This window comes from Pteropus vampyrus, unplaced genomic scaffold (assembly GCF_000151845.1).
Source record: "Pteropus vampyrus isolate Shadow unplaced genomic scaffold, Pvam_2.0 Scaffold4, whole genome shotgun sequence".
Classification (NCBI taxonomy): Eukaryota; Metazoa; Chordata; class Mammalia; order Chiroptera; family Pteropodidae; genus Pteropus; species Pteropus vampyrus.
This window is the reverse complement of record NW_011888785.1, coordinates 13293858-13309306: the sequence shown is the minus strand read 5'-3', so window position 1 is coordinate 13309306 and position 15449 is coordinate 13293858. Positions and strand designations below refer to the sequence as shown.

Here is a 15449-nt window from a genome sequence, read left to right as displayed (position 1 = left end):
AAGGCAGTGCACCTGGGAATGAGACCCTTTAGTTATATGTCATTAATAATGGCCTATTTATGAACTTTAAAATCATATATTGAAGCACTGCCGTACCTTATTTGAATTGTGGATGGAACTCAAAGAATTTCCCATTTTACTTTAATTGATTCAGAAATTTATAACCAAAGGAGAAAATAAACATTAGTTTATCTCAATGATGCCCAATTACAGGAGTGTGAGACTACAGAGAAAATATTTTTATGTTTCTGCAGTTAGAGCTGTGTGAGCATTTTTACTGTAACATGGGACCTGAGCTAAAAAACAGGCCTTAGCAGATAAATTAGATCTGCAGAGATTTATCTCCCCAGAGGTATGTAGTTACATTTTCAAGGAATGGAGATGGGAAGAGGCAGATAGATGAGGCTCATCTTGGTGGAGACATTCCCGAGGCTGTGAAGCTAGAGATACTAGTCTTATCTCCCACTAGGATATGTATTACTTTCCAAAGGCTAAGAACCCAAGATCCCTCCCAAGTCGAATTTGTTTACCGTAAAGAGATAAGATTCTCTCCCTCTGTCAGAGGGAAGAGGGAAACAGCTGTCCTCCCGAATAACCATCCAGATACATATTTTTTAGATTTCTTACCTACAGTATAGATCGAGTATAGGCTGACAGCTGATTCTCATTATGTCATCCTGGAGAAAGGAAATTAGGGTATGGGGAACCCGCGCAGTAATTTTCTGTAAGTAAATAATAACCTGTTCTGTTCCAGAAGTCTCATATTTGCTTTCAAGATAATGTTAATAAATACAGATATTAAAAACTTTAAGAGTCAGCTCAGATATGTGTTAAAATATATTCCAGGCCAACTCCTTCCTTTCTCTTCCCCAAATTCTAATTCAGTTAAGTCTGGGTGTCCAAGAATCTGCATTTGAATAGCTGCCCCAAATGATTCTTGTCAGACTTGTTTGGGAAACACTGCACTAGTCCACAACCCAGGGAAAAAAAGCATTTCTTACAGAAGACCAACCTGCCTCATGCTTTCTCAGGTTCAGTTATTGTACTTCTCTATTCCATCTTTTGATAGTATGTAGGTGGATTTAAGAATACAAATTGTTTTTTATTTTTTTAGTTTAAATTTTAGGTTGAAATCGAAGGTTGACAACATCTCTGGTCTTTCTCTACTACCCTTGCAGACCCCCTCCCCGCCCTTTTTTTTTTTTTTTTTTTTTTTAAAGAAATACACCATTAAAAGCATCAGGTCTTTTGGGATCTTTAGTGTGACCAACAGTTGTGCTCATTCAACTTGTCAGGTGTCAGTATTCTACGAAACATCGCTGACTTCTCCATTCTCTTTAGTTATCATTCTTACAATCCCTTTACATTTATATACTGCTTTAGAGTTTATAAGATGTTTTTACATTTATTGTCCCATTTGATTCTCACAGTAATCTTTGGAAATGAACAGGAATTGTTAAGAGTTACGTTATTTATGGAAATTTGTAATATTTCAAAATATTTGAAATAAGATATCAGGAGATTTAAATTTAGTATCTTTGTAGGACATGAGTTGGCTAGCCATGGTGTTGAGGCTCTTTTAATTGAAAGGGAATCTCTTTGTTGTAATGACATCAACAGCTAGCAAATGGTAGGCATCGCATCAGATGTCTTTCGGTCATATTGAGGGTGACCTCTTCCAAGATGCACAGAAACTACTGCCCATTCCTGCCACAACTCCTGATAATTATTTTTCTCTGAGCAAAACATAAATATAAATATGCAAGATATTAAGAATATCTGATTTCAAACTTTGTTCTCAAATGCTTTTGAATCTTTCGAATGTTAAACAATAAACGTAGACCATTATACTTATACAGTTTTCAAAGCACTTTTCACATATATTATCTCATTTAATTCTTAACCACATATGAGATGCCAAATATCCACCATTTACAGATGAGGAAATAGGGACTGAGAGAAGGCCCAATGCCATGTACTCAGGAGGTGATAGACCCTCGACCTCCAGTATTAATAAGAGTATTAAGACTTCAGGTCTGCTGTTTCTCCTGTGAAAAAGCACTAAGATGATCGTGAAAAACCAGTGAGGTGTATGTTCTGCTCAAAATGAGCTCTGAAATTTCCAAATTATTTAAATATATCATTTTCTGAAGTTTAGACTTTTGGGAACATGAATTCAAGGGAGGCCAGGAAAGAATGCTGGTTATGAGCTAAATGTCACTAGCAGTGAGGTACTGATATGTGACCCAAATAAAGGGAATACTGTGATGACTAACCTTTTAGTAGCTCCTAAAAGACTGTGCATCCTTCTGATTTTAATTCATCCACGTAGATTTATTAGACACGTTTCATAAGAATTCACCATGGTAATAGCAATATGAAATGTTGATCATTGTTACAGAATCCATTTAGATGCAAAAAAGATAACGATTAATGTTCTAGTCAAAAGTGCAAAACTTTTACCCTTAGTTGTGTGGAGAACAGATTCTCAAACTGTTACTTTGAACTATATTCAGTGTCCCTTCAGAAGTTCAGTAAGTTTTCCATCTGCCCTTGCTTTGTCTAACACACCCAATTCTTTTTATAAACAGGATCTTCAGAGGCAGGCTGGAACACTGGAAACCGAAGCCATCCTCTGCAGCTCAGGCCTCCCCTCGCTCACCTTGCATGCCTTTCTCGTGGTTTAATGAAAGCTGGAAAGGATCCTATTCCTTCGGGAACCTGCCTTCACCTACAAGTCCCCTCCAGCCTTCTCCTGAAACTCTAATTTCAGATAAAAAAGGGTCCAAGGTAGAAAAAACACATGGATTAAAAAAGAAAACAAGAAAACCCCAAATCTCTTCTTTTTCTTCAGTCTTTGGAAAGCATTCTCAACTTGTGTGTGTGCACTGGATCTGAGAAGCCAGTGTGATAACACTGCAGTAAACAATGCATGGCGTTTCCTGTGTGGGGAAAAAGAAAGCCTCATTTAACCATCACCGTCTTTAATACTGTTCCATTCTAGATTGTGTTAATCTTTGATTTGCCTGTCTTTTCACGTATTGCTACTTAATCTCAGTTTGACAGTTAAGCCATGCTGGGAAAGATGCATTTGAATCATGGAACAATATGATAGATTTGTTTACCAAGTATTCCACCTTAAATTACATTACAAGACTATTTTTGCTGCGCTTTTCATGATTTACTGGAAAACAAATAAATTTGGGACCGAATATGTGTTCAGTATATCTAAATGAATCTCTTTAAAACAAACCAATGCTGACATAGCACCCTTATTTATTTATTCTTTTAAATCAAACTTCCATGTCAAACAACTGCTGTAATTCTATCGCAAGAGTTCTTTAGCTTTAGCAGAATTAAGAATTATATGCATGGATGCTACGTGTTTTTAAATGCACGATAGTTATTTCCAGCATGACGCTGCAAACCTTATCTAACACTTTATTGAAACACATACGATGGCTAACTTTCACATGTTGTTTGGTCTCCTTTTATGTGTGTTCACTTTGCTTTCTTAAACAGAAACGTGTGATTAATGTTACTTAAATTTAATTATTTTCTTGAAGTCCGACAGCTCACGGGGTTTTAACAGGGTTTGGGGTTGTATCTCCACTGACAATATGAAATGGTAACACATTGTGTTGAATGTCCTCCTGCTTAAATGTTCTACTAGCCTCGCTCTGTGTGCTCTGATTTAGTCTCCTTTTCTAAAGCGTTAGCAAACCTTGGAGTTTGTTTGGTACTGAATTCTCTAGCCTCTGGCATCGTATTTATTCTTGACAACCAACTAAACCCACTGTAAGGAACCTAATGGAAAACTAACAGTCCAATTTCTAAGGAAGTAGACTATGAAACAAGATGCTGTTGGTCAAGTGCTTAGAGTCCCTGGGAAGCCAGTCATTCTAGAATTAGAAAAGAAGGTTTGACAGCAATAGACCACTTTGGCCTTGAAACATATTCAGTGTTGAATTTGATTTACATCAATGTTTTTTGAATAATTCTATCGTTATCTTACACTGGAGAGACTCCAGATTTGGTTCAAAAGTGTTTTCACAAATACAGCTATGTCGTCATTGTGAATTAATTTGACTTTAATATCCACTGAAGATTTTACCGAAGTTCTGGGGAAGTTTTATTTATATACTCCTTACCTCCCCAACCCCAAAGTGAATATTTGAGAATGTGTATCTGTGCTGCAGCCCCTTCGGAACTTGGCTGGTGCCATGTGAGTGTTGTACTTTAGCCTGTAACAACTAGTGTAGTGTCAGAGTATGACTTCCCCCAGAACTCATTATCTTGAAGGTTACATCCAGGAGAGAATCTGCCATTTCTCACTGTACTTATCACAGCCAACAGCAAGCGATCCCTCCCAGGAGGTGCTCAAGCCACCTTTCTAATATGGATTGCCATCTGTTCCTCATAACTCAGGCCCTCCACACCATCTTATATTTTCACTTACACTGTTACTCATCACGATTAGGGTCAAAGAAGATAGACTCATTAATATTATTCCTCTGAGCAGTTGCAGAGGATAATGGATGCTGTACCCTTGAAGAGAGATTGAAAAAGCATTTCTTCCAAATACCTATCCTTTCATCTGATGGAGAAAGCAACCAGAATTCTGTATGAATCTCAAAAGGCGCAGTGTTCTCAACCACTGCCTAAATCGAAGGTCATCACCAAACCAAAAATTAATTTCTTGTAAGATTACTGAAAAATCACCTTTTTAGAACTTGCGAACACACCTACCTCAGGTTCATTCATGGTGCTCATTTCACACTGAGCTTCATTTGTTTTTACAGAATTTTACCTTCAATGATGACTTCAGTCCCAGTAGTACCAGTTCGGCAGACCTGAGCGGCCTAGGAGCAGAACCCAAAACACCAGGGCTCTCTCAGTCCTTAGCACTGTCGTCAGATGAGGTATGTTCATGGCACTTAAAACAGAACTGCTTTCTCAGTCATACTCTTTACATATGAACTATCACCAGGCAAGTTTTGTTAAGGTAGATTTTGCATGTAGAGCATCAGGACCACAGTTTCATATTTGATATGAAATCATCGTGATTTCTCTCCTTTTCTGTCTCAACATAAAAACAAAGCATTGTTTCTCAGCCCCGTTAAGGGGCTCCCTTAAATAGACCTCCCTTACTATATACTTAGCCTTTCTCTAATTTAAATGATATGACTTTCAACAGATGTACGGAGGTGCAAGGTAGGCACCGGAGAGCAAAAATAGGAAACAGCTCAGAAATCACATGGAGTTTACAAATTCTCCATTCCATTTCTCCCTCACCTTCCGCACCAACACCCCGCCCTAAGATTCTGACATTCCTTCTGAGTTGGCCGTGGGCCCTGACTGGTATTCATTGCAGTGGAGAGGAGCGAGGTACAGTCCTGATAAGGAAGGATTACTAAGAACCAGTGATTTAGAAGCTAGAGTTAAACAGCATTGCTAAGAATTCTCAGGAGATAAATGTTTACAAGAGAGGCAGAAGATTGCATTAGTTATTAGTGCCCCCAAGAGATACATAGAGGAAAGAAATATCAGTATTAGGGTGGAAGGGATGGGGAGAAGCATTGTAAGAAAACATATTTTTGCTCTAAATAGTTATTTCTTTCTAACATGATTTCTGTTTTGTAAAACTTTTTTTCTCTTAAACTTTCATGCCCATATTCTTCAGGCTTGGCGTGATTTTAATTTTATTAAAACTTTGTGCCATGTATGTTATGTGTCCTGTTTCTATAACACTTTTCTCTTTGATTCCTTTGTTGCTCCCTCACTCAGAGCCTGGATATGATAGATGACGAGGTGAGCTATTATCAGTGGGCTGTGTGTGGTGGCTTGTTTGGTATCACTTGAACCTTTTCTCTATTTGCAGATGATTTAAAAATCAAACAATACAGGAGCACCTTCCTCTCTACTGGAGGAGTTCCTTGTGTTAAGTGGTTTTACTCTCTGCCCTTGTCTATGTCTCCGTTTAAAAGATATTCTTGAGTCAAGGGCATCTCCAGATTCCACCTCCAGAATCCCGCGATGTATCCCCCATCACCATTACCTGACATGGTCCCCTCTGTTTCACCTCTTTCCCTTCATCTCAGCTTTCCCATCCCTTCTGTGTTTCCTCTGTGGGTCACTGAGGCGATTTCTGTCTCTCCTCCTAAGACCTATCATTGTCTTCATCTCCTCTCAGCTTAGTGGTTCTAGGAACTAACTGCCCTTTGCACTATTGAAAGCAATATTGTGCACTGGGCAGATCTGTAGACTTTCTGAGTCTCAGTTCTTTCATTTATTAAAAATAATTGTAGATACTGCCTGCCCTACCTTCCTCATAAGTTTGCTTACTGCACAAATGAAATAATGGCTTTGAAATTTCCCTTAAGAATACCTGAGGGCTTAATGCTCTCCTCCTCTAAGTGAAAGATACCGCAATATTTTTAAATGTAATTTTACATATCTCTAATGTCTTATCAGAGGATAAATGCGGAGTGATGCATTGCCTATAGAGATTAATGAAACATTTGTTTCCTCCATCTGATAATCTTTCCAAAGTGTTTTGAAGTAAAAGCTTACAACATTAGATTGTATTTTTTAGTATTAAACTTCTTACGTTGATAATGTTGTTGTATTTGGGGGGATTTTTAAATTCCCAAGTACCTAAAAACATGTAGGTAATAACTGTGTATGTGTGCTACAAACAAATAGAGCCATTAGCTTATTACTTTATGGTTAAAAATACATATGGCTCTAGTAGGCAAGAAATTCCTTTTGATAGCGTAACATGCCATGCTGAGCCATAGCATCTCAGCCCTTTAACAACCCTGCGTGACATTCCTGCCTCAGATCCTTGATGACGGACAGTCTCCCAAACACAGTCAGTGTCAGAATCGGGCCGTTCCTGAATGGAGTGTGCAGCAGGTCTCTCACTGGCTAATGAGCCTAAGTCTGGAGCAGTATGTATCTGAATTCAGTGCCCAGAACATCACTGGAGAGCAGCTCCTGCAGTTGGATGGAAATAAACTTAAGGTAAAGAATTATATGTCTATGTTAGGTTATCAGGTATAATTTGTATTACTCATAGCGCCTAACATGTTTTCATTAGATAAGAGCATTCTGCATATCTGAGAGGTCATCCTTGTCAACAGTCAGCAGAAAGGACGTTGAATTATTTCCCAGTAGTAAATGAAGTTTCGGAAAGTCATCAGGGGTTTAAATAGTAGGCTGCTGGGGAGAGCCAGTGATTCACTCCACTGCTTCCACCTGACAACACATGGTCCATGTATTAACTCTACTTACTTCCTATGTAGTGTGAGTTTTAATAATGGCCAATGTGGATTGTTTCATCACATTAGAGTTAAAACCCAAATCCCATGTATCTTCCCTTCTTTATTCCTTTCTCCCCCACTCCCACTCTTCCCTGCACACCACTCTAAAACTGAGATGATGTTTTCCCCAGAACTTTATTCTCCAAATATGTGCAGACCATGTCGTCCCTCTCCCTCCATCATATTCTCATTTTCACCAGTCCAGTTCACCTGTTTTAGAGACTGAGGTGGCACCCATCCCTGTGGAAAGAGGGCAGACAGCTTACAGCCAGCTCTCTACCCTCAAGCTAAGCCCCCTGCTGGGCTGACTGGCAGATGAGTATCTCTTGACAGTCTTGAAAAGGTTAGAGATCAATCAACAGCCTGTGAATATGAAGGCCCCATTGACAAGGCTGTCCCTGATAGGGAGATGGATGCAACTTGCTGTTGATTCTGAAGGTCATGAAACATTTAACTAACTCCTCTTATTCTGAATTCCAAGCTCATTGAGCAACTTTCTCATTATAATCAAGCTTCCTTTATAGGTCTGCCTACAGGGAGAGAATGGCTAGCCATGCTGACATGGGCATTTGGTCCCAAAGACATTTGTGGGCCTCATTGTAATTGAATACTTTGGCAGAAGGGAAGCCATGTCAATTCCTCCTGCCCTTCTTGGGGCCCTCTGTGGCGGTGGGTGCCCAGTCCTATCTTTCGAATATATTGATGAGTTTAGCAATACTTTTGCCTAGAAATTTCTACAGCCTACAGGTTAGAGAAGCAGAATCGTGCCCTTTTTTTCATTCACTCACTCATTAATTACCAGTTTGGAAAGCATTTACTTAATGAGGTTTAAAGTGTACTGTGCTAGGAACTTCAAAGAGCAAAAGAACAAATAAAGCTTAGTCCCCCAGTATGTAGATATTTTGGCAAATGTATCAGATCTTCCTCAGTTTTTACCTTTCCGGCGATGCTTAAATTAGTTTTTGAGCTTATACGTATTGTGATATCGACCGCATCGTAAGCAGAGAGGTCTTTGGTTTTCAAACTCAGTTTGTCTACATGTTTCCTTCTTAGGCTCTTGGAATGACATCATCCCAGGACCGAGCAGTGGTCAAAAAAAAACTCAAGGAAATGAAGGTGTCACTAGAGAAGGCTCGGAAGGCTCAAGAGAAAATGGAAAAACAAAGAGAAAAGCTGAGGAGGAAGGAACAAGAGCAAATGCAGAGGAAGTCGAAGAAAACGGAAAAGGTGACAGCTGCAGTGGAGGGTGCTGGTGAGCCGTAGCGGAGGGTGGGGACGTTCAAGAGACATCTCCATCTCTTCCTGCCCTGCTCTCCTCCGGAAGATGAAGAAGAAACTGATGACAGGGGTAATGTGCTCTAGGCAGATTGGGGAACTGTGTGTTGAATAACTGCATTTTCTACAATAATAGAATACACTCTTCATTTTAACCTACTGAAATAATCCCAAGCCACCTTTAGTTTATTAACAAACCAAGGACATGATTTGTGAGAGATGCAAAGCAGCTATGTTTCTTCTCTCTTCTCTCACTTACCAACATCTCGTATTGTGTTCGGTGGGTTGAGCCACTTGGAGAACCAGCATGACGCTGCCCGACAGGAGCGTGACATGCCCCAGTGTTGTTAATGTGGTGCCGTGAATTTTCAGTGTGGGATCCTGACACGGGCAGTCGCACATTATCACCATGGCGGAGAGCACCACTCTGCCATGAGATCTGGGCTGCAGAATCTCCTCCAGTGTGTGGGGAAAGTTCCCCCTTGTTTCTGTGTCTGGACAGTGGCACAGCCCCACTGTGGAAATGTGGGTGCCCTGCCCCATGATTACCTGCTATGGCAAGAAAGCAAGCAAACCGTTCTGCTTGCTGGGCATCTGAAAGAGAGAAAAGAGTTATGGTTGTTTGTTAACCCCAGAAGGAAGCAAAAGCCTTATGAATGTGGATGTGAGTATTACCTTGGGATTCTGAGAGTAACATTTATCTTCCAGATTTAGCCAAACAAAGAAAAAAAGTCAGACATTAATGCAGCCATGGGGTACTGGGATCTGTTGTTTACTTTGCTACCGCTGCGTGTTCAGTATTTCAGCAACACTAATACACACAACACAATTCCTTTCCTTTTTTCCCCAACAAATTGAACAGGAAATTGATTTTTAAGGAAGCGAACATTTTCTGGTTTCTTCTCCTGAGGAACATTCTGGCTAGTCTTTGGCATGACCATGACACAGTCAGGAACTCATCATATATTTTCTACTCAAGATTTCCCAAGTGGGCACAGTAAGCATTTTAACAAATGTCCTTTTAAGAAAAATTGAAATACCAGTTTGAGAAAATTTAGATTTAACATTCGACCAGGGAAGCCATTTTATTGAGCACATAGAATGTTGCCATAAAGGAGAGCTGTCCGTTACATTTTAGAGATGCTTCGAGTAGTTATTCTGAGCCATTCTCTTCCATTCTTTAGAGATTGCCTCTTGACACTTAAAGTTTAAGATGGTGCATAGGGTGCAGTCTAGCAGTTATGTGTATTTTAAAGCCAATATTAAGGATTTCAGTATTTCATCAAACTAATTCAAGTACAGGAGACTGGGGCAGAGGAGGACAAAATAAACCCGTCTTGAGAAATTTCAAACCATGGATTGGTTTTGGTTGTTGTTTTGCTCTTTATGCTCATGCATCTGGTTCTCCTTGTTGCATTGGCTCTAAAAATGAGGTCATCCACTTTCCAAGGGACGAGTTTCACAATGAGAGTTGAGGACAGACAGATTCTTGGACAAGTGTTTTTCTTCTGGAAAGACTACATGGGTCATCTCCGTCCATACCTTCCACTGGAAACATCACATACGCAGCGCTTCGTGGGGCAGCTTTTGGAGGTTACAGGTAGCAGACAGTGTAAAGGGGCTCCCGCCCTTATAGCTCCATCTCTATTTAGAACATTGTTTTTTTTGTTTTTTGGTTTTTCGCTTGTCTCGATATTCAAAATCTGGAATCGTCTCAAGTAGAAATTTATCATCCTGTTCCTTCCCTAAGGCCTGTTTCCTCTTCCGTGACAAGGTATTATCTGTTAAGCTTCAGTCCTTTTGTCACTAGGTACAGACCATTCGTTCAGTCCTCAGAAAAACTGACATAAAGTAACATTGTGTTTTACAATTATCAGAGTCACCATGTATGTTTTCCTGTCTATTTTCATTTAAGGTATGATGATGGAACTGCCATCCTGGATACTCTCTTAATATTTTGAGATGTGTGGTGCTTTGCTGTTTATTAATATCATGAGAAACAAGGAACCACTATTAATGAACTATAAAATCCAGCAAATCTTTTCTAATACTCAAAAGTTAAATTCGTCAAAATCCAGTAATACCAGTGCTTGCTATTGTAAATTTTTTGCCATTTTTGGTTATCTTTGAAAAAAAAAAAAATGATCTGGATCACACTGGAAATTTAACTGTATTCATTTTAAGAGTGGAAATAGGAGGATGGTTATCTTAAGTTATGTTTACACTTTGGTAATATTTGAAAATGGATGTATATACTGGAAATGTCTGTAAGTCTCAGTCTCTGCACATAATTTATGATCTATCATATTACATTTTCTTAACTATCTCAGAAGCATTATCCTTTGTTTTAAATTTATTCGTACACTTCCAATATTTAGGTAAATGACCAACTGACAATATTATTAATCAAATTGTTATTATTCCTCAAATCATTTAGTTTGTGTTATAACAATTTTGATTTTTTAAGTTATAGTAATTTTAGTTCTTAATGAGTTATTTTTAACATTACTACTTAAAACTGCTGAAATTATAAGAGGCACTTGATTTGATTGTCCAACAAAGGATAAAATGTAAACTGATTATAAAAGAGTATGAAAACAAAATGAAGCACCTCAGATCTTGTGAGCATTTTGTTTTCCTATTATTATTTTTTTAACTGACAGTAGTGCATGATATCTAATCGGGGTCCCAGTGTCTTATATAATTCCTACCTAATGCTAATGATTTTCAGTGTCCATACGATTTAACACAGAATTGTTGCTTCATGAACATTAAGACTTTGCAGTTTTTTATTTATCAGAAAATGAATCAAAAGGGGAATATGCACTTAGTGTGAACTATATTCCCTAAACAACAGCTCTGTATGACTCTAACAATAGCCAAAAGTGTTTTGGGGTATAGGTAATGCTTTGGGGGACAGGGGATGTGTGGCGAGGCCAAGCTGTGGCTAGAGAGCATTGTATGAGCTGAGTGTTCCATGAAAGGACTTAAGTTTTATAACAGAATGACATTATTTAAGACTAGCTCCCTTAAAGTAACTCATAGTTTATGTAATAGTTTTATCATTCTTTTTTTGCTTGAACTTTGCAGAAGTTACTTCCGAGTGATTTATGTTAGGGCCGAATTTTGCCCATTCTAACACACTAGTTGAGTCATGAAACCTTAAGTTTCATGACAGTAAAGCTATTCTGTGCTACCTGGGGTTGACATGGATTGAGCTGAGGTTGACATGATTTCCCACCTTCAATATCACATATGCATTTTTAACCCATGACAGTTCACTGTTACAGTATGATGGGTGCTAATGCCAGACTCAGCTTTTAAAGGGCATGAAATGGGAACACTTACCTGGTGCTCCTTTGTTGTTGCTGGGAACCAAGTGGCAAGAGGATGAGTGAGGGACCAAATTAACCCTTGCCACCGCCTTTTATCCCGTAGTCATCTGTAGCCTGAAATCTGAAGCTATCTCAGGTGCAAGCTACTAGAGTAGTCACTGCTTGTTTGATCTAGCACCTTGATTAGCCTTTATGGTTTTTGCTGAAGACAAAGAATTCTTGTCTAGGTTCTTTGTGTAGTTGGATTAACATGTGCTTTAAAATTATATTTTATAGGGTAAATGAAAACTTGCATTTATATGGATATTCAACTCATTTGTAAGTGTTAAAGGTCATATTGACCAAGGCTCAAGAGAGGAAACCCAGTGTTTAACAAAAGCATTCAAGATTCTAAAGAGAGGTGTCCCAACAATTCTAAAAGAAATGTCTGCACTTTAGGTGTCTTGTAGCCCCCTCATTACACTGAGATATTTAAGAATTACCGAATGCCAGTTGAGTAACTAAATTTATGGTCCCAATAGAGCTGCTGGTAGGGGCATTTCACTTTGGAGGACAGCGGTCACTAGGGTTCATGTCACCGATGCTTTCCAAATGAAAACGTAAAATGGAAAAGAAAAGCCCAGATTTTTAAAAAATACCTTTTCAAATTTACCTCTAATCAATGGATCTGCCTGTACACTGTTTTGAAGCTAAGTAGATAAAGATGAAGTCCAGAAATGAAATGTCCATATGTTCTGCTAGAATGGTTTGCATTACACTGTGGGGTGGGAAGTGACTTTCTAAGGCAAGCAGTGTTATAAGAAATACATACGTGCTGCAGCGGTCCACTCCTGTCAAACAGCCTGGGTCTGCAGGCAGGTTTTATTTACATTCGTCTTAGGTATTTCAAGTCTCAGGAAATTTAGTCTTGGTCCAAAACACTGGGGGAAAAAAAGAACACCATGCAATATGTAGGTAGTATTTGAATCATTTAAAGTAGCAGCATGGAATACACCCAACCGAGAAGTCAGAGGGCAAAGGAGAAGCCCACAGAATCCATTTCCCTCTGGAAAATGAAAGCATCAAGTTCTACCTGATGCTAAAAAGAGGGCCTTAAAGTGCTTGTCCGTGGGTGTCTGTGTGGACGTGTTGAGGGCATGGTTGTTACTTGAAGGTTCATATACATCACTGCGTGGACCAAGCATAGCACGAGACCTGCTTCCAGCCCTACCGAGTGGGAAAAGAAAGAAACATGATTTCCAGTCCTTGGCTCTACCCCAATCTCAACCCCCAAACTGCTAGGGATTCAAAAATGAGTAAGAGGTAAGGGATAAGAGAACAAGAGGCAACTACTCAATAACGTGCATGCCAACTGTGTAGATATACAGAACTACATATGTGTGAATATATCTCCCACCTTACATACACACACATACCGCAATGACATGGCATAAAAAAATAGATATTGTGTATGGAACTTGATAATGTCAGTTAGGACCCCAAGCAGTAATCATAGCCTTATTTCCACTTTTTGTGTTGTGTATACATTGAATGGCTCATAAGATTTTGAGAGATTTTTTAAAATGTATTTCTTCTACTAAATGCGCTTATCCTTCTACATGTTTATATATTTTGGTAAAATTGGTTTATTAGAGACTTGGTGTTTAGTAAGATAAAATTTCCTCAAATGTTTGGTTAATGCTTTGATGTCAAGATTGCACATTGCTGAGTTGAAACTCAGAAGTTTATGCAGCTTTGGGCATTTCAACTGCGAACTGCAGTTTCCTTGGCTAAAAATTGCACTGTGTGTTCTTGTGCATTCGCTCATGCTCTAATATGACATATTTGGTAGCTGTGATGCGTAAGCCACTAACTACTGGCTCTCTGATGGCAGTGTTGCCATCACATGACCATTTATTTTCTTCTTTTGTGGAGTGATGGCATGGTTAGGTCATTGCCAAATGTCACACAAGTGGATGTGAGTGTGAGTATGTTGTTGGAAGGTGTACATGTCTATTTTTTCAGCATTTTAATCACACATCCAGGTTTTCTGTTAAGGATTTAATCTTCGATCCATGAAAGAACAATTGGCCAAAAATAACTAAATTACCTTAAAAAGTGGAAATGAAGAGGCTAGATAACACCTCCAACAACATCAGATTTAGTTAGTGCTTAGTGAAGTCCCTTAAATATTTATGTATATGTTTTCCTTAATATTATTTATGGTCATCACTACTGCTTTTATATTTTTTTTAATGGTGTTGCAATTAAACCACTAGTACACCTGCTATATATTACTAACAAAATATGGCCAGCTGAAAAATGAAAAAAGAAAGAGAATGAATTCTGTTCCGTTGTAAGAAGTTGATTTATTTTACTCTTTATTTATATAAAGGAAAAAAGTTGTTCGAAAATAATTTTAAGTCCAATAAATATGGATAGCATGTTATCTGAAACTTTTAATTTGTACATTTTGGTGTCTGATCATTTGCATGTAAGAGACAATAGTGCCACATCTGAATTGTTCTCTTGTGCTTGGTTAATATGTATTTCTCTAGATTGTTCCATTTCAAACATTTCTTACTCTTTGGTTTTCAGAGGCATTCAAAGCAAAATATCCTTTGTTTTCTGACCAATCTAAAAACACCTGTGATTAAATTTAATTTGTTAGTGTAAATAAATTTCTTGCCAATGAGTATTATTGTTGTTAGACAACGAATGCAATAAAAAGAAATACTGAGATCTGTTGGAGTAATTTTTTTCCTCTTCCATTTTCACCTTCAACTAAAACAAGCCTTGACTGGGTAAGCCTGTATTAACTGTCAAAATATATCTATCAATCAAGAGCAAAGTGCACATTTTCCATGGAAATGAAACTAAAAATAAATTTTAGCCCTTGTAAAGTGTAAATTGGCAGCTAGAATTACAGTTGGAAGCACAATTGTGGAACTGGGCATAAGGTTAAAAGATCAAAGATTCCACGAGCAGCTAAGCTTCCTCGCCCATCTTTCCGTTCCCATTGCAGCTTCACAACCATAGTTTCTGATACTTATCAGCCAGGAAAAACTCTGAGACAAATCCATTCAGCAGTGGACCTCACACAGTGTGCAGCAAGCTAGGAGGCCATGGCAGAGTATGGGATTCCCTTCAATAGTTTTATTTCTAAAACCTTAAATGTTCACAAGACTCGAATATAGCAAATGAGGGATGTTAAATGAAGATAGGTAACCTTTTCATATGGCTTTTATAAGAAAATGGTAAAGTCATCTTTTTTTTTTTTTCTGAGTCACATCCCTCAGAAGATAGCCAAAGATTGTTGACTTCTTCTATTTTTTGTTTACTTTTCTATCATTATCTTCTTAGCCTCCACAGCTAGTTAGAATAGAAAAAGAACCACCACCACCATCACCTCTACAGCAATGTTGTCTTTGGAGGCACTTGGCTTTACTGGAATCAGTTTTGGGCATCATTTTCTATCCAATCACTTAAGTGAACAAACTTCTTCCTTTTACCAGGTCAAAGGAACACACGATTT

At 38.5% G+C, this 15449-nt stretch overlaps 1 protein-coding gene across 1 annotated transcript in view; it reads left to right on the top strand.

Moving 5' to 3' along the window:
* PPP1R9A (protein phosphatase 1 regulatory subunit 9A) overlaps positions 1-14656 on the top strand; it is a 274958-nt gene extending 260302 nt beyond the window's left edge. Inside the window, exons 18-21 of the mRNA XM_023533105.1 lie at positions 2592-2790; positions 4803-4922; positions 6844-7026; positions 8379-14656. Of these exons, the coding sequence (XP_023388873.1) occupies positions 2592-2790; positions 4803-4922; positions 6844-7026; positions 8379-8588 (712 nt within the window). The 3' untranslated portion in view covers positions 8589-14656. The remainder of the gene's footprint in view (positions 1-2591; positions 2791-4802; positions 4923-6843; positions 7027-8378) is intronic.
* Positions 14657-15449: the final 793 nt, after the last annotated feature.